General features: G+C 45.4%; 1 protein-coding gene across 1 annotated transcript; it reads left to right on the top strand.

Moving 5' to 3' along the window:
* The first annotated feature begins 473 nt into the window (after positions 1-473).
* On the top strand, positions 474-17,494 carry LOC137545299 (uncharacterized). Its single transcript, XM_068266415.1, has 6 exons — positions 474-561; positions 3,874-3,904; positions 3,963-4,195; positions 4,618-4,881; positions 9,595-9,695; positions 17,265-17,494. Exons 1-6 carry the CDS (start codon positions 474-476, stop codon positions 17,304-17,306), a joined length of 759 nt encoding a protein of 252 aa, XP_068122516.1. The 3' UTR covers positions 17,307-17,494.
* The last annotated feature ends 8,221 nt before the right edge of the window (positions 17,495-25,715 follow it).

Here is a 25,715-nt window from a genome sequence, read left to right as displayed (position 1 = left end):
GGGACCCTGGCTAGCCTGGCTGGAGAGAGAACTACCCTGCCTGCCTACCCAAAGCTAAACCCACAGACAAATGGCGGAGAAATGACGTGGTTCGGGTATTTATTTACCCGAACCACGTGACCCCTTCGGCCAGTCAGAGCGCGTTCGGGTCCGAACCACGTGACCGTCCGGCCAATCACAGCGTGTTCGGGTCCGAACCACGTGACCCGTTCGGCCAATCACAGCGCTAGCCGAACATTCGGGGAACGTTCGGCCATGCGCTCTTAGTTCGGCCATGTGGCCGAACGGTTTGGCCGAACACCATCAGGTGTTCGGCCGAACTCGAACATCACCCGAACAGGGTGATGTTCTGCAGAACCCGAACAGTGGCGAACACTGTTCGCCCAACACTACTCCCTGGCTCCAGCGCTGCAGTTAGACCTCCATCCTCCAGGTGGCGCTGCAACTCTAAAGTGAAATTGCTGGCTGTCGTCATGACGACAGCCGGCGATCTCACCAGCAGGAAGCAGAGCCCCGGAGGAGAGGAAGCAGAATGCCGGCAGACGTTGGGATCCCCGGGAGGTATGTAGAAACGCTCCCGCTGCACGCATTGCTCTGCATACAGCCTCCAGCGGCTACCCCGAGCACAGGTCGGGATTACTGCTCTTAGCTGCAGTTTTCTGCCCCGACCCTAGCTCAGGATAAACGCCAAGGAGGTAAAAGGTATCACCGGAATCTTCGTTTGTTGGATTGATGTCTGCATTTCTGTCTCCCTACATACACACTTGCTATGTGATCTTAGGGCCTGTCTCCACTTGGCAGTTTTTCTGAATGAGCTGTCTGAAAGTTTTGCATGGTTGTCAATTTTTTTTTCTGCATGTGTAAAAAACGCATTCAAGTGTGACCTAGCCCATTGATCAACATTGGTTTCAGTTTTCCTGTGCAGAAAACTCACAGAAAAACTGATGATTGGAGACATGCTCTGCTCTCCGTGCACTTAAAGGGATACTGTAGGGGGGTCGGGGGAAAATGAGTTGAAGTTACCCGGAGCTTCTAATGGTCCCCCACAGACGTCCTGTGCCCGCGCAGCCACTCCCCGATGCTCCGGCCCCGCCTCTGGTTCACTTCTGGAATGTCAGACTTTAAAATCTGAAAATCACTGCGCCTGTGTTGCCGTGTCCTCGCTCCTCCCGCTGATGTCACCAGGAGCGCACGGCGCAGGCACAGACCATACTGGGCCTGCGCAGTACGCTCCTGGTGATGTCAGTGGGAGCGAGGACCCGGCAACGCAGGCACAGTGGTTTTCTGACTTTAAAGTCTGAAATTCCAGAAGTGAACCAGAGGCGGGGCCGGAGCATCGGTGAGTGGCTGCGCGGGCACAGGATGTCTGCAGGGGACCATTAGAAGCCCCGGGTAACTTCAACTCATTTTCCCCGATCCCCCTACAGTATCCCTTTAAAGTAAACCTGAGATGCCAGGGAGAAACTAAACAAAATAAGTGTGTGTGTGTGTTGCAAGTTTGGGCAACGTTCTTAATGTCATGATTTTCTTGTATAAGTCATTGGTTGTTGCAATAAAAAATGTCAGTTAAATATATCATATGAAACACACACAGTGATATTTGAGAAGTGAAATGAAGTTTATTGGATTTACAGAAAGTGTGCAATAATTGTTTAAATAAAATTAGGCAGGTGCATAAATTTGGGCACTGCAGTGCGATGTGACAGGAGCATCAGTTTCCTGGCTGTCCTGCTTATCTTTCTGGCTTCCGTAGTTTCTAAATCACACACCTGAAAGACTTCTACTTTGGGGGACATTTATCAAGAGTTTCTGAGACAAAATATTAGTAGGTTTTTAGAAATCTGTGCAGAACTGTCTCAGGCGTCCTAAGAAATCACTAAATAGTGCAGATTCCTTCTTAAACTGTTTTTAAATAGGAGGGGTTGGGAAGGTTTCTCAGATAATGCAGTATGTGAGGGAAATTGCTGTTGCCTAGGTAACCAATACATCTGCTGTATTGCATCTATGCTCAGCACTGGAAGGGTTAAAGGATACCCTTGTAGACATGTGACATGATAGACATGGGTATGTACAGTGCCTAGCACACATATAACTATATTGTGTTCCTTTTTTTTTTCCCTCCCCTCCGCCTGAAAGAGTTAAATATCAGGTATGTAAGTGGCTGACTCAGACAGGAAGCGACTACAGTGTGACCCTCACTGATAAGAAATTCCAACTATAAAACACTTTCCTAGCAGAAAATGGCTTCTGAGAGCAGGAAAGAGATAAAAAGGGTAAATAGTTCATAGATTTTTAGCTCTGGCATACTTCAATGAATGTGTCTTTGAGCAAAAACAATAAAACAGTTAAAACTTAAAAAGTATTATTATTATTATTATTATTATTTATTGTATTTATAAAGCGCCAACATATTACGCAGCACTGGACATTAATTTAGGTAGATTTAAACATAAAATAAAACTGGAATATCTTAAAAAGTCATTTTTGGAGAAGGAAGATAGATACAATTGTTTATTTCATTAGTTTATTTTCGCCTCTGGTGTCCTTTAAGCACAGAACAGTTTCACAGGACACCTGGTGGATTTTTTCGCCTCGCGTGTCCTTTAAAGTGAACCAGAGACGAAGCACCCTCATGTATTTACCATATATATCAGTGGGAACATTAGAGAAAACTCCTACCCTGCTCTCTGTTTCATCCTTCACTGCTCAGCCTGCTTGTTTACAGCCCTAATAAAATCCCTGACTGAGCATTGTCTGGCTTTGCTCAGGAATCTCTATAGCTGAGTCTGTCTTCTCTGATGTCTTTTCAAGCCTAAGCCTGCCCCCTTGTGGCTCTGCTATAATGACTGAGCTATAATGATTCCTGAGCAAAGCCAGACTGAATTCTAGTCTGGGTTTTTATCAGGGCTGATCAGAAGCAAGCAGGCTGAACAGTGAATAATGAAACAGAAAGCAGGGTAGGTGTTTTCTCTAATGTTCCCACTGATATATATGATACATGAGGGTGCTTTGTCTCTGGTTCACTTTAAGCACAGAACAGTTTCACAGGACACCTGGCGGATTTTTTCGCTTCGAGTGTCCTTTAAAGTGGATCCGAGATAAACTTTGACTCATTGCATAATTGTGTTCCTTTCGTATAGTTTATAGGGCATTCCTCAAGCCAAATAGTTTTTTTTGTTTTAATACTCGAATTCCCTATAAACTAAACAAGCCTCGCCCACAGCTTTTTCACAGTGCCTTGGCACTGTAGCAAGGGCTTATGGGAGCTCATTCTGGGCAGGAGGAGGAAGAGGTTACTAGCCAGAGATTTAAGAGGCAGAGGGGAGGGAGGAGGAGAGGGAACTAAATTTACACACAGGCAAGCTGATAGCATCTCCAGCCCTCAGCCTGTGACAAACAGAACATGGCAGCTCTCATTGTATCACAGGACTAAATAATCATAAACTGTTGAAGCTGTTGGCAGCTAGATATGCTGTGTAAACTATCTAAACTTTATATAAGATATATAGACAAGTTACTTGTTCGTTTTTCATCTTGCATCCGCTTTAAGCCCAGAACCGCTTCACAGGACACCTTGGGGGGGAGAGGAGCACTTAACAAATCATGCCTAGCCTGCACTGCACAAGCTGTGTAGATGTGCTATTAAACACTTCTTAATCTAGGACAGTTCAGGAATGGATTTGCGCTTTTCTTGTAATAATAATCTTAACTGTAGTGCAGTTCTAGAAATTCACGCTAAGCTGCTGCTATTAAGTAGGATTTAAGAAGTTTCTTACTATCATGCAGAACAGTTCCTCTGCTGGTTAGAACTGTTTAAGAAAAAACTGTCAGTAATGCTTTGATAAATCTGGCTCTTTGTATCCTGTTTCTCAGGTGTCCTGTGTCTGGCCATCATCTCAGCAGTGTCTTCTGTACCGGAATGTGTGAGGAGTGGATCAGACGTGTCTCTGTGTGATATGAAGTGTCCGGACGAGCTCCCGATCCTACTGCTCTCCAGGAGATGTGGAGGAGAGGCTGCTGCAGCTGGTCTGTCACATCCGCCACACTGACCGCTTCCACCCCAGACTCCACCTGGACACAGACAGCGGCTGCTGGTCCCTCCCCCAGGCTGGGAGGGGAGACTCCTGTGTGTATGAGGTCCGGGATCGGGGCGCTGCAGATAAAGTCCTGACCTCTACATCCATCCGTGTGCTGGGTAAGAGTTCATATCCTGCATCACACTTCCCTCTAACCTCCATTGTACTCTATGGGGAGAGCTGACGTTATACCGCATGTCATAGAGGCCAGTAACACTGCTGACTGTATGTGGGGGAGGGGCTGCAGATCACATGATCAGTGTGGGTACAGGAGCTAGCAATCTCTCCCATGTCTCTGTGCTGGTGTCACATGACTGATGGGGAGTGTGTGGGGGAGGGGCTTCAGATCACATGATCAGTGTGGGCACAAGAGCTAGCAATCTATCCCGTCTCTCTGTGCTGGTGACGACTGATGGGGAGTATATGTGGGGGAGGAGCTGCAGATCACATGATCAGTGTTAGTACAAGAGCTAGCAATCTATACCATGTCTCTGTCCTGGCGTCACATGACTGATGGGGCGTGTCCTTCTGATCATTGCAGATCCGGTTCTTATCTACAACATAAGCAGTAACAGCAGCCGGCTGGGGGAGGACATTGCTGTGACTGTCCAGTTCTCTGGAGAAGAGAGCCATGTGACCTGGGAGCTGGACGGGGGGCGTCTCCCTGAGAGATACCGGCTGATAGATGACAACAGGACGCTGATTATCCCGAGTCTGCAGAGAGACGATGCCGAGAGGACATTCCGGGTCAGGGTCACAAACCCGGTCAGTGAGGAGGTCCGGGACCACCGGCTGGAGATCAGAGGTAAGGGGGCGGGTACTGGGGTGATCATGTGACCTGTATAGAGGGGGCGGTGTCAGTGAGGAGGTCCGGGACCACTGGCTGGAGATCAGAGGTAAGGGGGCGGGTAATGGGGGTCATGTGACCTGTATAGAGGGGGTGGTGTCAGTGAGGAGGTCCGGGACCACTGGCTAGAGATCACAGGTAAGGGGGCGGGTAATGGGGTTCATGTGACCTGTATAGAGGGGGTGGTGTCAGTGAGGAGGTCCGGGACCCCTGGCTGGAGATCAGAGGTAAGGGGGCGGGTAATGGGGGTCGTGACCTGTATAGAGGGGGTGGTGTCAGTGAGGAGGTCCGGGACCACTGGCTGGAGAGCACAGGTAAGGGGGCGGGTAATGGGGGTCATGTGACCTGTATAGAGGGGGTGGTGTCATTTAGGAGGTCCGGGACCACTGGCTGGAGATCACAGGTAAGGGGGCGGGTAATGGGGGTCTTGTGACCTGTATAGTGAGGGGAAAGTGTGGTGTCATAGTGTGAGGGGACACAGAATAGTGACAGTGTTTCATGTTGTCTCTTCTATGCTTTCCTTATGGAGGATTATACAGGTGAGTTCACATGTCCTTCCAGAATGCTCTCTGGTACATTGTATGTTGTGTAACATGTGACTCACACACAGTTCATTAGTGAGCTCCAGACTCTAGAGCTGGTACACAGGTTAGTAATCACACATGTGCTGGTAACATCAGCTAGACTCTCCTCCACATCCCCAGCAGACTCTCTATAGTGCTGCTGCAGGAGGTTATTGTGAGATGTATGAGAGGCCTGGACTGCAGCAGCCTGACAAATGTTGCCAAACTCCGGTGCACTACTGCTCCCAGCCAGCCGATGTATAGCCGCTTTCAGTCATACATCATCCACGTCCACTAATCACCCCCTGTCACCACCTGTCACTGCCACCTATCAGAGATCAGACCCTAAACTGCCCCCTGCGGGCATCCAAACACCCGCCCACACCCTCAGATCGCCCGAAGACCCACCATCATATCACCACCAAAGTGCATTGTTTACATCTGTTCTTCCCTCTCATCACCCCCTAATTACCCATCAATCACTCCCTTTCAATATCTGTCAGAGCTATTTTATAGATTAGGTCCCTAACTGCCCTCTGGGGGCTCCTGATCCCCCCCCCCCCCCCCCGTGTACTGTATACATCTATTCTCCCCTGTCAATCACCCATCAATCATCCCGTCACCATCTTTCACTGCCACCCATCTGATCAGACCCTAACCTGCCTCTTGCGGGCATCTGATCACCCCCACACCATCAGATCGCCCGCAGACCCACCGTCAGATCACCACCAAAGTGCATTGTTTACATCTGTTCTTTCCTCTAATCACCCACTTATCACCCATCAATCACCCCCTGTCTCCACCTGTCACTACTACCCATCAGATCAGACCCTAATCTGCCCCTTGCGGGCAACCAATCACCCGCCCACACCCTCAGATAGTCCCCCAGACCCCCTCTGATCAACTCGCCAGTGCATTGCTTGCATATATTCCCCCCTCTAATCACACCTTGAGACACCCATCAATCACCTCCTGTCACCACCTGTCACCCCCTAGCACTCCTATCCATCAGATCAGGCCCTAATCTGCCCCATTTTAGAAAGACACCCCAAGGTATTCCGTTAGGTGTATGACGAGCTCATAGAAGATTTTATTTTTTGTCACAAGTTAGTGTAAAATGACACTTTGTAAAAAAAAAAAAAATAATAAAGATCAATTTCCACTAACTTGTGACAAAAAATAAAATCTTCTATGAACTCACCATACTCCCTAACAGAATACCTTGGGGTGTCTTCTTTCTAAGATGGGGTCACTTGTGGGGTTCCTATACTGCCCTGGCATTTTAGGGGCCCTAAACCGTTAGTACACTTTTTTGCAGCCTAGGTGCGCTAAGGGGCCCAACGTCCTATTCACAGGTCATTTTGAGGCATTTGGATTCTAGACTACTCCTCACGGTTTAGGGCCCCTAAAATGCCAGGACAGTATAGGAACCCCACAAGTGACCCCATTTTAGAAAGAAGACACCCCAAGGTATTCCGTTAGGAGTATGGTGAGTTCATAGAAGATTTTATTTTTTGTCACAAGTTAGTGGAAAATGACACTTTGTGAAAAAAAAAAAATACAAATCAATTTCCGCTAACTTGTGACAAAAAATAAAATCTTCTATGAACTCACCATACAACTAACGGAATACCTTTGGGCAGCCTTTCTCAACCTTTTTACCCTGGAGGAACCCTGTAAATAACTTTTGGATCTCGAGGAACCCCTGCATTTATTTTTCAGGAGGCGTGGTCTTTAAATAGGTTAGGCTGCTAATTTCACTATCTCCTATTACACTGCCACTTATTAATTATACTGTCTCCTGACCCCCCAATTTAGTTTCTTGTTTTAGTACCACCTATTATAGTGTGCTCTATTATACTTCCCCCACGATGGGGTAAAATGCCAAGGAACCCCTGCAGAGTCCTCAAGGAACCCTGGTTGAGAAAGCCTTCCTTGGGGTGTCTTCTTTCTAAAATAGGGTCACTTGTGGGGTTCCTATACTGCCCTGGCATTTTAGGGGCCCTAAAGCGTGAGGAGTAGTCTAGAAACCAAATGTTTCAAAATGACCTGTGAAATCCTAAAGGTACTCATTGGACTTTGGGCCCCTTAGCGCACCTAGGCTGCAAAAGTGTCACATGTGGTATCGCCGTACTCAGGAGAAGTAGTATAATGTGTTTTGGGGTGTATTTTTACACATACCCATGCTGGGTGGGAGAAATATCTCTGTAAATGGACAATTGTGTGTGTAAAAAAAAAAAAAAAAAAAAAAAAAAAAAATCTCATTTACAGAGATATTTCTCCCACCCAGCATGGGTATGTGTAAAAATACACCCCAAAACACATTATACTACTTCTCCCGAGTACGGCAATACCACATGTGTGGCACTTTTTTGCAGCCTAACTGCGGTAAGGGGCCCTAAGTCCAATGAGCACCTTTAGGCTTTACAGGGGTGCTTACAAATTAGCACCCCCCAAAATGCCAGAACAGTAAACACACCCCACAAATGACCCCATTTTGGAAAGTAGACACTTCAAGGTATTCAGAGAGGGGCATGGTGAGTGCATGGCATATTTCTTTTTTTTTTTTTGGTCTTATTTTTGTTTCAAAGTGTCATTTTCCGCTAACTTGTGACAAAAAATATCTTCTATGAACTCACCATGCCTCTTAGTGAATACTTTGGGTTGTCTTCTTTCCAAAATGGGGTCATTTGGGGGGTATTTATACTATCCTGGAATTTTAGCCCCTCATGAAACATGACAGGTGGTCAGAAAAGTCAGAGATGCTTCAAAATGGGAAAATTCACTTTTGGCACCATAGATGTAAACGCTATAACTTTTACCCAAACCAATAAATATACACTTATTGGATTTTTTTTTATCAAAGACATGTACATTTGGACAAATGTATAGGAAATTTTACTTTATTTGAAAAATGTCAGCACAGAAAGTTAAAAAAATCATTTTTTTGACAAAATTCATGTCTTTTTTGATGAATATAATAAAAACTAAAAATCACAGCAGCAATCAAATAGCACCAAAAGAAAGCTGTATTAGTGACAAGAAAAGGAGGTAAAATTCATTTAGATGGTAGGTTGTATGGCCGAGCAATAAACCGTGAAAGCTGCAGTGGTCTGAATGGGAAAAAAAGTGTCTGGTCCTTAAGGGGTAGAAAGACTGTGGTCCTCAAGTGGTTAAAAGCTTCAACAGCCCTCTTAACTCTACTCCCCGCTAAAACTTACAGTATCAATAAAATCAATAACTCCTATTTTACTTACCTCAGCAAGATTACTAATTGCTCGACAATGGAAATCAAGCTCAGTACCCACTATGGCTGAACTGTTCAAAGAGATAAACGCAGTTATGCGTTTTGCAGGACCTCTTCACCCCGACCTCAGATAATGCTGAATCTTTCACTACGAAATGGGCTATATGGTTGGATTTTAGGGACTCAGAGAAAGCTGTGGTAATTCTCCGCAGGGACCCTGCTCTTTCTACATCCAGCACTCCATAAAATTGGACTTTATAAACAGCACAGAATAGACCTGACACGGAGTTAGACACACTTCCTACACCTCTTGTCCCATTCCCCCCCCCCCCCCCCTTCCTCTTATGTTTCTTATCCTCCTCCCTTTCTACTTGTATATGTCTTACTATGTCCATTTCACTCTTTACTGCTCTCTAATATAACCATCTTTTGGTGTATATCAAATCCTATGCTTCTTAAGGTACATCTATATTCTCTACTCTCTTTATACTTAGTGTACCACTTTACCATTTATTACTAATGTCATGACTTCTTTGTCCAGAAACCTTCGGAATAGAACATTGCGGATAACTCGATTCATAATCCTCCCGAAATAACCTGAAATGGAACTCTGCTCAATATTCTGGACTTTCATAACCCTCACAAATGTACCGAAAGCTCAACTATACGCCATAGCTAATACTTAATGTTATACACATTATCTTTGTGACATGTTATTTTACCTACTTGTTCCTGTTAAATCTTTCAATAAAAATTTATTTGGAAAAAAATAAATAAAAGAATGAACCTACAATCCCTATCTTGTTTAACCAGATACTACCTGATGGGTAAATCTTGGGTTTTGCATGTCTTTCCTCACAGATGCTGATAGAAGAATAAGAGCGGGAGTCATCGTGGGAATCATCGCTGCCTCTGGAGGGACGGTAATGCTGCTGATGCTGATTTTCTGCATTATATGTAGGGTGAGTGATTAGATATTTCCCTGGTTGTGTGTATTGTATATATCCTCTCCCGGCCTCTGTATACATCTATATATATGAGTGAGTGAGTGAGTGAGTGAGTGAGTGAGTGAGTGAGTGAGTGAGTGAGTGAGTGAGTGAGTGAGTGAGTGAGTGAGTGAGTGAGTGAGTGAGTGAGTGAGTGAGTGAGTGAGTGAGTGAGTGAGTGAGTGAGTGAGTGAGTGAGTGAGTGAGTGAGTGAGTGAGTGAGTGAGTGAGTGAGTGAGTGAGTGAGTGAGTGAGTGAGTGAGTGAGTGTGTGTGTGTGTGTGTGTGTGTGTGTGTGTGTGTGTGTGTGTGTGTGTGTCAATGGAAAAATGTAAAAGGCTGCCATTCTCACAGTAAACAAGCCACAGTCCCCACACTTGGCACAGGTGGTCACTTGGTGACCGAGGTTACAAATCCAGGAAAAGTGGGCGGAGCATAAAAACAGCCAATCAGATTTCAGCCGTTCATTTTAAATGGGAAAATGTAAACTGCAGCCATTCTTAGACTGTTAATCGCAGGGGTCTCAAACTTGGCACACTTGGTCACTGGGTGAATGTGATTAAGATTCAAGAAAATGGGTGGAGCCTACAACTGCCAATCAAAATTCACCTATTGATTTTCAAGGGAAATATTTAAACTGCTGCTATTCTTACACTGTTAATGGCAGAGGCTTCAAACTTGCTACAGTCGGTCATTGGGTGACTGGGGTCAAAATTCACGAAAGGGGCGGGGCCACATACAGCCAATCAGATTTCCTTGGTGGATAAACTGCTTTCATTCACACATTTTTGATGCCAGGAACCTGACAGCTCACAAACTTGGTCATCAAGTGACTGTGTGTCAAGGTTACAAAAAGTGGGCGGAGCCAAACAACTTTTACTGGGAAAATATAAACTGCAGCCATTCTTACACCGTTAATGGCAGGGTTCTGAAACTTTGCACAGTTAGTCATTGGGTGACAGATTAAGATTTTGGAAGGTGGGTGGAGCCTACAACAGCCAATAAAAATTCACCTTTTGATTTTCAAAGGGAATATTTCATCTGCTACCATTCTCTTATACTGGTAAAAGCAGATGCCTCAAATCTCGTACAGTTGGTGACTGGGGTCCAAATTCAGGAAGGGGGCGGAGCCACAAACAGCCAGATTTGTTTATTTTTCAATGGGAATATACAAAGTATTGATACCAAGGACCCCAAAGCTGATAATCTTGATAATTGAGTGTCTGTATTCCAAGGTTAGAAAAAGTGGGCGGTGCCAACAACTTCATTTTTTACATTGCAGGGTTCCCAAACTTTACACAATTGGCCACTGGGTGACTGGGATGAATATTCAGAAATGTGGGTGGAGCCTACAACAGCCAATCAAAATTCACCTTTTGATTTTCAAGGGGAATATTTACATTGCTGCCATTCATGCACTGTTAGTGGCAGAGGCCTCAAACCTGATACAGTCAGTCATTGGGTGACTGGGGTCTAAATTCACTAAAGGGGTGAACAGCCAATCAGATTTGTTAGATTGATTTCAGCCATTCTGTTATTGGCAGGGTTCTCAAGCGTGACACAGTTGGCCACTGGGTGACTGGGACTAATATTCAGAAAAGTGGGTGGAGCCTACAGCAGCCAATCAAAATTCACCTTTTGATTTTCAAGGGGAATATTTACATTGCTGCCATTCATGCACTCTTAATGGCAGAGGCCTAACACCTGCTACAGTCAGTTACTGGGAGACTGGGGTTTAAATTCTGAAGGGAGCGGGCCAAAAACAGCCAATCAGTTTTGTTTAACCCTCCTGGCGGTTTATTAAAAATCCGCCAGGGGGCAGCAAAGTCTTTTTTTTAATTTTTTTTTTTTTTCATGTAGCGAGACAAAGTCTCGCTACATGATAGCCGCTGCTCAGCGGCATCCTCCCAGCCCCTCCGATCGCCTTTGGCGATCGGAGATCAGGAGATCCCGTTCAAAGAACAGGATCTCCTGGAGGGCTTCCCCGTCGCCATGGCGATGGGCGGCATGATGTCATCGACATCGTGACGTCATTGGGAGTACCGATCTACCCCTCAGCACTGCCTGGCACTGATTGGCCAGGCAGCGCACGGGGTCTGGGGGGGGGGGCTCACGGCGCGGGGAGCGCCGCGTAATCGGCGCAGAGCGGCGGCGATCAGAGGGCACACGCAGCTAGCAAAGTGCTAGCTGCGTGCTGCAAAAAAAAAATTATCAAAATCGGTCCAGTAGGGCCTGAGAAATCCCCCTGCGCGGCATAGCCCGTGCTCAGCACGGGCTTACTGCCAGGGAGGTTAATTTTAATGGTAAAATGCTAATTATTGATGCCAAAGACCCCAAAGGTCATAAACTTGGTCAGTAAGTGACTGTATGTCAAGATTAGAAATAGTGGTCGGAGCCAAAAACAACTAACTTTTTACATGGGGAAATGTAAACTGCAGCTTTTCTTACACTGTTAATGGTAGGGTTCTCAAACTTCACACAGTTGGTCACTGGGTGACTAGGATTAATATTCGGAAAAGTAGGTGGAGCCTACAAGAGCTAATCAAAATTCACCTATTGATTTTCAAGGGGAATATTGAAACTGCAGCCATTCTCACACTGTTAATAGCAGAGGCCTCAAACCTGCTACAGTCGGTCGTTAAGTGTTTGGGGTTCAAATTTAGTAAAGGGGCGGAGCCAAAAACAGACAGATTTCTTTGCTGGATAAACTGCTTACATTAGCACAATTTTGATGCCAGGATCCCAAAAGCTCACAAACTTGGTCATTGAGTAGTGACTGTGTGTCAAGGTTACAAAAAGTGGGTGGAGTTTAAAACAGATTTTCTGGGAAATTGTAAACTGCAGCCCTTCTTCACTGTTAATGGCAGGGTTCTCAAACTTAGCATAGCTGGTTACTGGGTGACTGGGATTAATATTCAGAAAAGTGGGTGGAGCCTAAAAATGCCAATGAAAAATCAATGTCACTTTTCAAGGAGAATATTAAAATTGCTGCCATTCTTGCACTGTTAATGGCACAAGCCTCAAACCTGGTACAGTTGGTCATTGGGTCACTGAGGTTCAAATTCAGAAAAGGGACAGAACCACAAACAGTGAATCAGATTTGTTTCATTTCATGGGAAAGTACAAATTATTGATGCCAAGGACCCCAAAACTCACAAACTTGGTCATGGAGTGACTTTGTGTCCAGGTTACAAAAAGTGGGCGGAGCCACAAACAAATTTCACTGGGAAAGTGTAAACTGCAGCCCTTCTTACACTGTTTATTTCAGGGTTCCCAATCTTTGCCCAGATGGTCACTGAGTGACTGATATTAATATTCAGGGAAGTGGGTGGAGCCTATAATAGCCAATCAAAATTCACCTGTTTATTTTCAAGTGGAATATTTAAAGTGCTGCCATTTTTACACTGTTAATAGCAGATGCCTCAAACCTGCTACAGTTGGTCATTGGGTGACTGGGGTTCAAATGCTGGAGAGGGGTGGAGCCACAAACAGCCTATGTGATTTGTTTAATTTCTATGGGAATATACACATTATTGATGCCAAGGACCCCAAAGCTCGCAAACTTGGTCATTGAGTGTTTGTGTGTTAGGGTTAGAAAGTGGGCGGAGCCAACACCAGTCAAATACATACCCGGGCAACGCCGGGTCATCAGTGGGTGGAGACAAATACAAATTTCACTGGGAAAATGTAAACTGCAGCCATTCTGTTAATGGCAGGGTTTTTAAACTTTGCACAGTTGGTCACTGGGTGACTGGGATTAATATTCAGAAAAGTGGGTGGAGCCTACAAAAGTGAATCAAACTTCACCTGTTGCTTTTCAAGGGGAATATTTAATTGCTACCATTCTTGAACTGTTAATGGCACAGGCCTCAAACCTGGTACAGTTGTTTATTGGGTGACTGGGGTTCAAATTCAAAAAAGGGGGTGGAGCCACACACACCCAATCAGATTTGTTTCATTTCAATGCAGATTATTGATACCAAAGACCGCAAAGCTCACAAACTTGTTCAGTGAGTAATTGTGTGTTAGGGTTAGAAAAAGTAGGCGGAGCCAAAAACCAGCCAAATACATACCCGGGGAACGCCGGGCAATCAGCTAGTACATCTATATTAGTGGAATGTTCATCTGCTACAGGGGAGTTCTTATTTTACACAGATTTGTAATAACACAATCTTGGATTAGCTGCTTTTGTTTGCATTGTAGAAATTATTTAACCCTTTGCCATTGAGAGATTTCAAGCAGGCTGCACCCCTTATTGCCAGTCACTGCTGGGTCCATCTCATCATGGCTGGTAAAGGGTTAATGTGAACCTGACGTGAGGAAACTCAGATACACACAATGTAGAGGGACGGCTGTGGAATGTACAGAGCCTCTCCGGTCCTCTCTGCCCCTTGTTCCTGCGTCATCCCCAGTGGAAGTTATTCGTCCTGCTAGGCCTTCAGTACTCCTTAGGTAACCTTCTGAAGTACTTGCTCCCCCTGAGTACTTCTGAATTGGGGATAATCAATGAGATGCAAATATTTCTGAATTTATGTAAATTTATATGCAAATATAGGCAGTTCAAAATAGACTATTCCATTTTAAAGAACAAGTGACACCCATGGTAACCTAGAAAAAAAAAACACACGTATAAGTAGATAAATATTAGTTCTACTTGCATAACAAATTTATTGCGCGATCCACGTAATGATTCCTGTGAATTTTATAAATGAAAAGCAGAGAATCCTATTCTAGACAGTTTCCATCTTTGTTACCTTTGACCTCCTGACATCATTTTCTCCCTCACTTTTTTTTCTTCTCTTGCTAATTGTGTATTCGTTACCCGCCCTCCTCCCAGAGTCTTCAGACACTCCCACTGAGGTCTATACTGGGAAGTGCACTGTCTTCTGTCATTAGGAGGGGGACTAAAGGGAAGAGGAGGAATATATTATAGATAAAAAGAGCCCCAGCATTCAACTGTTTGGCAATGGCACTTAAATGGCCAGTGCTCCTAAGGTATGTGATAACTCCAAATCATAACAGCAGAAAAAGTTTTTTGAAAGTTTTGAATGCAGGATTAGCATCTTTATTACTCAATACACTCAGATCAGTTGCTGCTGAAATTTGATTATTATGGTGACAATCTCGCTTTAAGGCCTGGAACCAACTAGAGAGGTTTTTTTTGTTTTGTTTTTTTTTAGCGTTTAGGGAGCGCTTTCAATCACTAGCGTTTTCCCTAAACGCTCTGCCAATGTAAATGGGTGGGACAGATTCCACTACAGCGATTGCGATTTAGGAAATCACAATTACAGAACATGCTGCATTTTGGGAGTGTTTCCATTCTAAAGAATTGTATAGAAGTAGGGAAATCGCTCCCAAAATCGCTTGCAAAATGCTATCATAAATCGCTAGTGATTGCGATAGCATTTGGCGCTTTCTAGTGGGTTCCAGGCCTAGACCTGTGTTTAAATTGGTTGGTCCATTTTCAAACTGCATAAGTTTGCATAAACTCAGAAATATTTGCAAAATTGCGTTAAACGCAAACAGCCCTTGTTCACAGGTGAACTGTTCGGCCCATCTCTACCGAACAGTTGTGTGAACTAGCAGGTGGGATAAGTTTCACTGGGAACAGCACAGGAATGACGGGACAGAGCGAGGAACGGGAAATCTGTATAGTATCCAGAGCCTTCCCTCTGTTTGGGGTAAGTATCGAACTTGAAGTTTCCTTAGGTCAGGTTTACTTTAAAAGAAGCTCATGCATTAGCCCCTGCAAGCTTGTTTTGGAGAATATTATTCTACATCTTGGTAATGTTTAGGGGTGATCTGGGTGGCTATCCTGATCACCTCCATCAGCTGCCACAGATGCTCTCCCTTCCCTTGCAGAACCTTCTGTTGTGGCTGCCTCCCTCTGTCCTGGGCTGGCTGCTCACTCTTCCTGGAAGTTCCAGGCAGGAGGAGATGAGCAAGCATTAGCGGTCAGTCATGCTCGCTCATCTTTGTGATCTGCAGCCACATAACCTAGAAGGGCCCAGGGCCCTGTTACAAGGAGATGGAACGCCAGAACAGGGAGAAGTAAGTAGTACGCATGCAATGGTTTGAGGCGAAGTAAGTATTTAACCCCGCCTCTGTCGCCCCGCCCCAAGAAACCGGTAAAATGCGATAGTGCATGGTATGATTACCAATCACAAGCAAACAGCGGTATAGCATGGCAACCCTAATCCAGTGACACGGCTCCGCACCTATCCAGAAATACAGCTCCCTGCCCACATCCCCGCCCATCCAGTGACACTGTTCCCAGTCTACATCCCCACCCAGTGACACTGCTCCCCGCCCACATCCCCATCTAGTGACACTGCTCTCCGCCCACATCCCCCTCCCCATCCAGTGACACTGTTCCCCGTCTACATCCCCACCCAGTGACACTGCTCCCCGCCCACATCCCCATCTAGTGACACTGCTCTCCGCCCACATCCCCCTCCCCATCCAGTGACACTGCTTCCCGCCCACATCCCCCTCCCCTCCAGTGACACAGCTGGGCTGCTCCAGGTCACAAATAACTTGTGGAATTGAGACCTTTAGCTGCTTTGGGCCGCTCTGCTGTGGGTTTTAGAATAAAACGAAGTATATGGAGGTTAAGAAGACCCTGAAGTGAGAAGAATATGCAGGCTGCCATCTTCATCCTGTAATAAGCCGTGCCAGTTCCCTGATTCTGTGCTGATGCTCCGCCTCTAATACTACATGTCACTGGCCCCGGAATGAGCATGCAGATTAGATGCTGTGACTCCACTGGCTGCATGCTTGTTGCAGGGCTGTGACTCAAACTAAAGCCAAAAGCTCAGCCAGGCAACTAGCATTGTTAATAAGGGAATGAAGATGGCAGCCACTGTGCTCCTCACTTTAGGTTTCCTTTAACCTCCTGAGCGTTACGCCGCTCAGGAGGTTTATCAGCTTTAGAGACCCCGGGACTAATCCAACTGATTGCCTGGCTATTAAAGCTTTAGGTAGCACTAGGCTAGCTTGTATAGGTAGCCGCCACCCCCCGATCACCTGATCCCGGCAGTTAATACATTACCCAGCCTGGCTCCATCGATGGCACAGCCTCCCCGCACAGATCCGGTCTCTATGGGGAGGATAGGGTCTGCGGATGACGTCATGTACGATCCTCCCCATAGAGAGACTGGAGGCTGCGCCGATCACTGGAGCCAGGCTGGGTAATGTATAAGCAAACTGATTGGGGGGATTCTAGGCGATCGAGGGGTGCCGGCTGCTTATACTAGCTAGCTTAATGCTAGCTAAAGCTTTTACAGCCAGGCAATCAGTTGGATTAGTCCTGGGGGACCCCTGAGGAGAGTGAGTGGTACGGCCGACAGTGTCAGGCATACCGCTAAGGAGGTTAAGGAAGGTGACCACTACCAAGCTATTCTTGAGGGGTTGTTCAGCCATTTTCCAGAAGAAAAGATCTGATGACTGAAACATAACTGGGGCAGCAGTGGGTTCTGTCCTTGTGTGGGGGGAGGAGTATTCTGCGCAGTCACATGACCTGTCATTCTTAATTCTATATCCCCAGAAATCTGCAGAGAGGAGAAAAACAGAAGAAAATGGCACCTAGTATGAAAAGAACAAAATAAAAAAAAGGGGGGAAAGGGACCTCACCTGCCAGGACAGCAAGACTATGTATTGTATTCTGGACACTAAAATGCAATGATGTGCTGTGCTGGTCACATGTGCGAGTGTACAGTGTGTAAAATCAATGAATGCACTTTATTGTTGGTTTTAATAAAAATGTTTTACATGTGATTGATTCTGTATTTTTTGCTATAAGCAAAGCTCTTGGGAGGAGAAGATGGAAATTCTCTCCTGCACCATCATCTATCACTATTATCTCAAAATAGCACAAAGGACAGATACTTAATGAGAACCTGAGGCGGTTCCTTGAGGGGCAGATGGGACACAGAGACATGTTCTCTGCCTCATGACGTGTCTTCTGTGTCCACCCACCACCGCTCTCTGTCCCCCCACCCGAACCTCTGGCTCTCTTTAAGGATACTCAAAGTGACATGATGAGATAGACATGTGTATGTACGGTGCCTAGCACACAAATAACTAGGCTGTGTTCCTTTTTTTTTCTTTCTCTGCCTGCAAGAGTTAAATATTAGGTATGTAAGTGGCTGACTCAGTCTACAGCGTGACCCTCACTGATTCTGAGAGCAGGAAAGAGATAAAGGGTCAATAGTTCATAGATTTTAGCATACTTTAATGAATGTGTCATTAAGCAAAAACAATAAAACAGTTAAAACTTAAAAAGTAGATATAAACATAAAACTGTGGAATATCTTAGTCATTTTTAGGAGAAGGAAGATGGATACAATCGTTTATTAGTTTATTTTCACTTCGGGTGTCCTTTAAAGCAGCATTAGGATACATCAGAAGCTGGGAAATGCTTAAAAAAAACCCGAGGTGGGCTCATATAATAAAAAAAAAGCTACCTGATGGGCCACGATGCTGGAAGGAGGGAGAGCTCTCCCAGAGCGCAGGGAGTCGGAGGAGCGGCAGGGGGCATGGCCAGGGAGAGAGAGCTGCCCACTGGTAACTCTGGAAAGCCTGCAGGAACACCCCTAGTGAGCAGGGAGTCCCTCTCCTCCCATTACCCTCCGAGATAGTGACAAATATTGTTGCTAATTTGAAGGGGGGGGGGGGGGGGTGAGGGAGGGAAGGGGGCACAAAGGCATGTCATGAGACAGAGAACATGCCTCGTGTTGCATCTGCCACACCACCTTGAGTTCTCTTAAATGGGACTGCACATATTAGTTATCTAGTACCTAGGTTCTCAATGTGTAGTACGCGTACCCCAGGGGATACTTCTGATGGGTCCAGGGGGTACTCGGGCTTGATGCACTTAACCAAGAATAACATTTAGAGTTTTAGAAAATGATAAATCTTATTTAAAAAAACAAAACCAAAATAGTATTTTAGCTACCGTATTTTCCGCTGTATAAGACGCACTTTTTCTCCCCCAAAAATGAGGAGAAAAAGTTCCTGCGTCTTATACGGCAAATGCAGGGAATCCCCGACTTACGAACACCCGCCGATACGAACTGCCACTACGTCGGGGATTCCCTGCATGTAACTACCTGCTATGTGGTCTGCTTTCTGTCATTCCTGTAGGGGCTTGTAGGATTGTGCTGCCCCTATGTGTTCCTGGCTCCCCCCGTGTGGTCCGCTGACTCGCGCCCCTGCCTGCTTGTGTCCGTGTCCGCTCCAGCATATGTGCGCTCCCCTCCCCGCAATTGTGCTCTAGCCCCCCACTCGTTTCTGCCACCCTCCCCGCTTGCGTGCACGCTGCTCCCGATATCCAAATAGCCGCCGCAGTCTTACTATATCAGCGGCTCCCGGGATCGCAGCCGTGGTCTCCAGTCTCATCGCTCTAGTGATGGCTTCTGCTGATGACGCGTATTGCAGGAGCCATCACTAGAGCGAGGAGACTGGAGACCACAGGGCTGCGATCCCGGGAGCCGCTGATATAGTAAGACTGCGGCGGCTATTTGGATATCGGGAGCAGCGTGCACGCAAGCGGGGAGGGTGGCAGAAACAAGTGGGGGGCTAGAGCACAATTGCGGGGAGGGGAGCGCACATATGCTGGAACGGACACAAGCAGGCAGGGGCGCGAGTCAGCGGACCACACGGGGGGAGCCAGGAACACATAGGGGCAGCACAATCCTACAACCCCCTACAGGAATGACAGAAAACAGACCACACAGGTAACGGGGACACATAAGGGACAGCTATGGACACATGGGGGCACCTGAGGACACATGATGGACAGCTAGGGACACATGGGGGACACCTGAGGACACATGGGGGACAGCTAGGGACACCTACGGACACGGGGCCCACACTGGGGACCCCTGGGAACACCTGAGGTCACATGGAGGACATTAATTGGGGGAGAACATCTACAAGACGCTCTAGTATATAGACACACCAGGTTTAGTATACATTTTTTTTTTCCCCCTGGTTTTTGCCCTCTAAACTTGGGTGCGTCCTATATTCCGGAGCGTCTTATACCGCGCGAAATACGGTAATTAAAAGCAATAGTAAATGTTTAGAAATTGTTTAGAACCAATTATCATGTACTACAATTAAATGTATATTTGTCAAAGGTGTACTTGTGATAATGGTTACTATGGCAGGGGGTACTTGATGAGTACAGGGTTTTTAAAAGAGGTAGATACCAATAAAATGTTGAGAAACACTGATCTAGTAGATAGAATAAAGAGCACTGCTGCCATTTTTGCAGGTGATATAAAATGATGCAGAATTAGCACTAAGCACCATAGTAGGGCAGTTTATAGGCTACATAGCTCGGGGGGAGAGTGCGAGTCTCCCCCCCCATATTATTTAGCAAGATGCAGCCTCCTTACCAATATAGGTAGCCAGAAGAGCCCCCAGTATTCTGTAGCCAGACACAGCCCTCCAAGAATGTGTAGCGCGCCCCCCCCCCCCCCAGTAGTAGGTAGCACAAGCAGGCGGCCATGATCCCTCCCCCCCACCTCCCCAAGAATAAGAAGCCACATGCAGAGCACCCCCCTCCTCAGGTAGCCAGAGGTACCCCCAGTATTAGGCCAGATATGACCCCCGGGCATTAGGTAGCCAGAACTCCCAACATGCAGAGACCACAGTGGAGAGAGAGGTAACTGGCCATCTGTGGTCGGTAATGACACATGCAGTCTGTCTTTGTCCTCTAACAGTGCCAGTGGTGTCAGTCACCCATGGAAACAAGGATCCCGAAGATTGTGTGTCCTTCCTGGCCCCAGATGTTGTCTAAAGGGACCTATACACTGGTCGATTTCAGCCATTCTATAGAATCAATGGATCAGAAATCGATTCTATCAAATTATCAGATTGATCGATTTGAGCTATATGACAGGATGGAAAATCTAGGTCTATCAGCTGCTGGCAGCAGATCGATGACCCATAGAGTTGCATTTAGATAGATTTCATTCTGAAATCTATTGGATATCTGTTCCTAGTGGTTCGAATCATTGTACAGCAAAGATGGGCATATATGACCAGGCAGATTAACATTTATTTACATCAATTTTAAGTTTTGCACTTTACACATGACAGTGGTAAAGCACAATATAAAAGGGCATACAGCTGGGAACATCAGACTTAAGCTACGTACACACATGCGACAACAATCGTTCGTTGTGAACGACGAACGAACTTTTAATTGACAAAAGAACGACCTAAGTAAAGTTAGTTTTTAAAGGTGTGTAACGATCTGATCGTTAGAACGAAAGTTACATCACGTAAAGCAATTATTGCGCTTGTGCATAAATATGAAAAGTTCCATGGAGTAATAGTGAAATGCGCATGTCAAGCCTAGTACGAACTACCGTTTTCCAACGATGTACTACTTTTTCAAACGATCGTCGTTGGAAAAAATCCGCCAAGCTAGATCGTTTGTTTTTAACGATCTAGCTCGTCCGTCGTTAGACTTAATTGTGGTTGGCTGCTTTTTTTAAACGATCGTCGTTTGAAATGATCAGGGAACGATCGTTTCAAACGACTATAGTCGCATGTGTGTATGCAGCATTAGGAATAATGGTTGTTAAGTAAAATAATCATTTACAACGCCAAGCAGCAGCAGCTAAAGCAGACAAAATTCTGTGATGCATAAAACAGGAAATAAAGTCACAAGATCCTAGTGTACTACTCCCTCTGTATAAATCACTTGTGAGGCCACATCTGGGTTTGGAATAAAAAGTTTTGTGAACCACATTATAGAAAGGACATTGACGTTTTAGAACAAGTACAAAGACAGCCAAGTAAATTGTTCAGCATTACTTGTCACTTAGACTTACAAGGCAAAAATCATGAAAAGAAAAACTAAACCTGGTGCATCTATTAAGCAGGGTTGTCTTATGAACCTCCCCCCACCCCTCGTCTCTAAGCTACACCGCAGTATAGGTAGCTCCTCCCCCCCCCCCAATACATACAGATACACCCACCCTCCCTCCACCGGCCACCGCTCATTTACTGTCTGCCCCAGCTGCTCCCTTTTTGCTCAAAGTCCGTCTCTCTCTCTGGTGGAGGAGAGAGATGAGATGGAGCCAGCACTGCAATTCGGGTAATTTATTCAATCAATAAAAACAGAAGCACTTACAGTCAGCAAGGTCGGATGCAGAGCGTAAAGGTGGGCGCCAGGTCTATGTCTCTCTGCACTGCCCAGCGGCATACTTCAGACCAGCACAGTGAAGACACAGCAAGCGTTGCTCGTTACAGCAGCCGTTGTATTCAGGAAGTAAACAGTGATGTCACTTCCTGTATACAGCGGTCGCTGTAAGGCTCGGTTCACATTAGCATTCTGAGCCAAAAGGATCCAGTGAGTGGATCCAGTCTCCGCTTCATCGGATCCGGATGGCTATGTCCGTGGCCTGGTTCACATAGTGCATCACAGTTCACATAGTGAAAACTGACCTGATCAATGATTGATCAGATCAGTTTTCACTCAGCAAATACATATCTAATCTTCTGTAGCAGCCGGAGGTAATGGCTTCCTCTTCTTCTGCTGTGACTACACAGAGCATCATGTGACTAGTGACATGACGTGGAAGACGACAGAAGCCTCTACCGCCGGCTGCTACAGATTAGGTATGTATAAACCCTCCCTCACCCAAATTAGGGCCTGCAGGAATTTTTAGGTCCGGGGACCGGAACATATCCGTACCAACGGACGCATGTGAATGGATCCATAGGTTAACATTGGATCCTTTCACATCCGTTCCGTTTGTACAGTATATGTTCCGGTCCGCAAAAAAAAGCTAATGTGAACCGCTACCTCTTCACTGCGAGTCAAAACTGATCTGAAGTATACAGCCGCTCAGTGAGTGGGAGCCAGACTTTGTGCAGGAGGGGGGCCGTCTGAGGCAGAGAGCAGGTAAATGAGCAGTGGCAGGATGCGGGTAAGTGCTGCCTGTGCACTCTGCACTTTTTTTGCATTATATTTGGAATATAAGATGCACCCATTCCACCACCCCCCCCCCCCCCCCATGTTTTGGGGAAGAAAAAAGTGCGCCTGTAAGAAAGATAAGAATATAAGCTGTGTGTGGAGGGAAGAAGATTTTACCATCTGAGGGTTCTTTACAGTTAATAAATGAGGAAGATGGAAAGTCCTCTTAAAAATTGGGGGGGGGGGGGGGCTTGGTTGCTTTCCTTGGTTTTACAGGACATCACAGCTATCATTGCTCTGTGTGGGTAAGTAATGCCCTAATCTGGTCAGGAGATAGTTTCTTTCCTTAAAGCCCAATCTACACGATTTGATTCTATTTACGATCCGATTAAATCCGACATGTCCGATCAGGATTTGATTCAATTCAATTTACCATTGTTTTGCAATGGCAAATCGAATTGAATCAAATCCTGATCGGACATGTCTGATTTCATTGGATCGTAAATAGAATCGTATCATGGAGATCGGGCTTTACAGTGAGGAGTAGTGAGGTTGAATCTGATAGGCGTGTCTTCTGTAACCTACATGGTCATGTAACACATCAAACCACATACACATCAATATTGGTGTCGTTTCTCTTTGTGGGATCCTAATTAATCTGCTCATTATAAAAATGAAGCCCTCTGATCAGTTTATTTGTAAACCATAAATAAAACAAAACAACAAAAAACTAAGAGATAAAACACATTTATTTTAACCACTTAAGCCCTCAGTTGTTTTCACTTTATGCATCCGAGCAATGTTCACCTCCCATTCATTAGCCTATAACTTTATCACAATGAACTGATCTATATCTTGTTTTTTCCCCCACCAATTAGGCTTTCTTTGGGGGGTACATTTTGCTAAGAGCCACTTTACTGTAAATGCATTTAACAGTAAGAATAAGAAAAAAAAAAACAGAAAAAAATTCTCTTTACATAGATATTTAAAAAATGTAGACCCTTAGGTAAATATTTGTGTGTTTTTTTTATGTTTTTTCTTTTTTTTCATTAATATGTGGGTATTTTTGGGAGGGTGGGATGTAAATAGGGTTTGATTTGGGGAAATATGTGTATTGTAATTTTTTTTTTTTTTTTACTTTTAGATGTAGTTTTACTTTTTGGCCACAAGATGGCAACCTTGAGTTTGTTTACATGACGTCACTAAGTGTACAATGTACGCTTAGAGGGACATAGGAGTCAGAAAAAGCAAAGCTTTTGAGAGAAGCTGTCGCTTTTTCTGTGTGGGAGAGGAATCAGTGATCGGGCACCATAGCCCGATACATTGATTCCTTGGCTACCGAATCCGCGGCCGGGAGTGCACGCGGGAGCGCACATGTCCTCGACGTTTTTATGCGTCAAGGAGGACAAAGTGGTTAAAACCTAATGAATATTTTTGGATACTATAGAAATACAGTTTTCAGCACAGAAATGTAACAGTATAAATCATTTTCATACTTAACGAGCCATTTTAAAGAGTAACTGTAGTGAAAACATAATGAATAAAATTGCTATTATTTTTACAGTACAGCACATTATACACTAAAGCTGGCCATACACTGGCCCGATTTGCGCCCGTTTCGACAGCAGATTCGATCACTGGGATCGAATCTGCTGCCAATCGTTCACGCTACACGCCGAATTTCGATCCATTTCGTCCGATCCCGTCGATCGTGCCGTGCGGAAAATAACCGTCGATCGCCCGCGGGTAAAGAGCGCATCGCTAGCGGCGTTCGAGTGCCCGACGACCGACGCAATAGAGCCCGCATACATTACCTGCTCCGCCGGCGCGACTCCAGTCTCCCGGTCACCGCTGCTCTGTCTGCGCTCTCGTCTCCAGGTCCGGCATGCCTCACTTCTTCTAGCCCGGCAGGAAGTTTAAACAGTAGAGCGCCCTCTACTGTTTAAACTTCCTGCGCTAGAAGAAGTGAGGCATGCCGGACCTGGAGACCAGAGCGCAGACAGAGCAGCGGTGACCGGGAGACTGGAGTCGCGCCGGCGGAGCAGGTAATGTATGCGGGCGGGCGGGGGCAGCAGCAGCAGTACCACCACAACAGATTGTGAACGGTTTCAGGCTGAAATCGGTTCACAATCTGTTTGCTGTAAAGGTAGCCATACGATCCCTCTCTGATCAGATTAGATCAGAGAGGGATCTGTCTGTTGGTCGAATCTGATGGCAAATCGACCAGTGTATGGCCACCTTTAGTGTATTTGCAGATTGTAAAGACTTCCCTCCCCCTGATTTACAAGCTGAAATGTATCACTGGTGGTGACCTCTTTAGTCAGGTGCATCACTGTGGAATGTTTCTGAGATTTCCAAAGCCAGTGAAAAAATAATGCCCAGTCTCCCATAATGCTCTGGGAGGAAATTTCCACATAGCCAAACAGCCTAGGCTAAGCTTCAGTAGGAGGATGGGTTATTGACCAAATATACAGCAATGTTTAGACATAGGAAGTGTTTCTAATGCTGAAACCAGGAGAATTACCATAAAAGCGGGTTTCATGAATATTTTACTGCATTGTATTATGTCACTACAGGTCCTCTTTACACATACTCAGAAAATAGATGGGCAGCTTTAACTATTTCAGCCCGCGGGGATTTTTCACCTTATGCATCAGAGCAATTTTCACCTCCCATTCATTCGCTAATAACTTTATCACTACTTATCACAATTTATTGATCTATATCTTGTTTTCTCAGCCACTAATTAGGCTTTCTTTGGGGGGGTACATTTTGCTAAGAGCCACTTTACTGTAAATGCATTTTCACAAGATTAATAAGAAAAAAATGAAAAAAAAATAATTATTTCTCAGTTTTAGGCCATTATAGCTTTAAAATAATCCATGCTACCATAATTAAAACCTATATATTTTATTTGCCCGTATGTCTCAGTTATTATACCATTTAAATTTTGTCCCTCTCACAATGTATGGTGCCAATATTTTATTTGGAAATAAAGCGTATTGTTTCAGTTTTGCGCCCATCACTATTTACAAGCTTATAATTTAAAAATGTTTGTAGTAT

The sequence above is a fragment of the Hyperolius riggenbachi genome, chromosome 2, assembly GCF_040937935.1.
Source record: "Hyperolius riggenbachi isolate aHypRig1 chromosome 2, aHypRig1.pri, whole genome shotgun sequence".
Classification (NCBI taxonomy): domain Eukaryota; kingdom Metazoa; phylum Chordata; class Amphibia; order Anura; family Hyperoliidae; genus Hyperolius; species Hyperolius riggenbachi.
The sequence above is the reverse complement of the archived record's forward strand: the minus strand, read 5'-3'. Positions and strand labels throughout refer to the sequence as shown.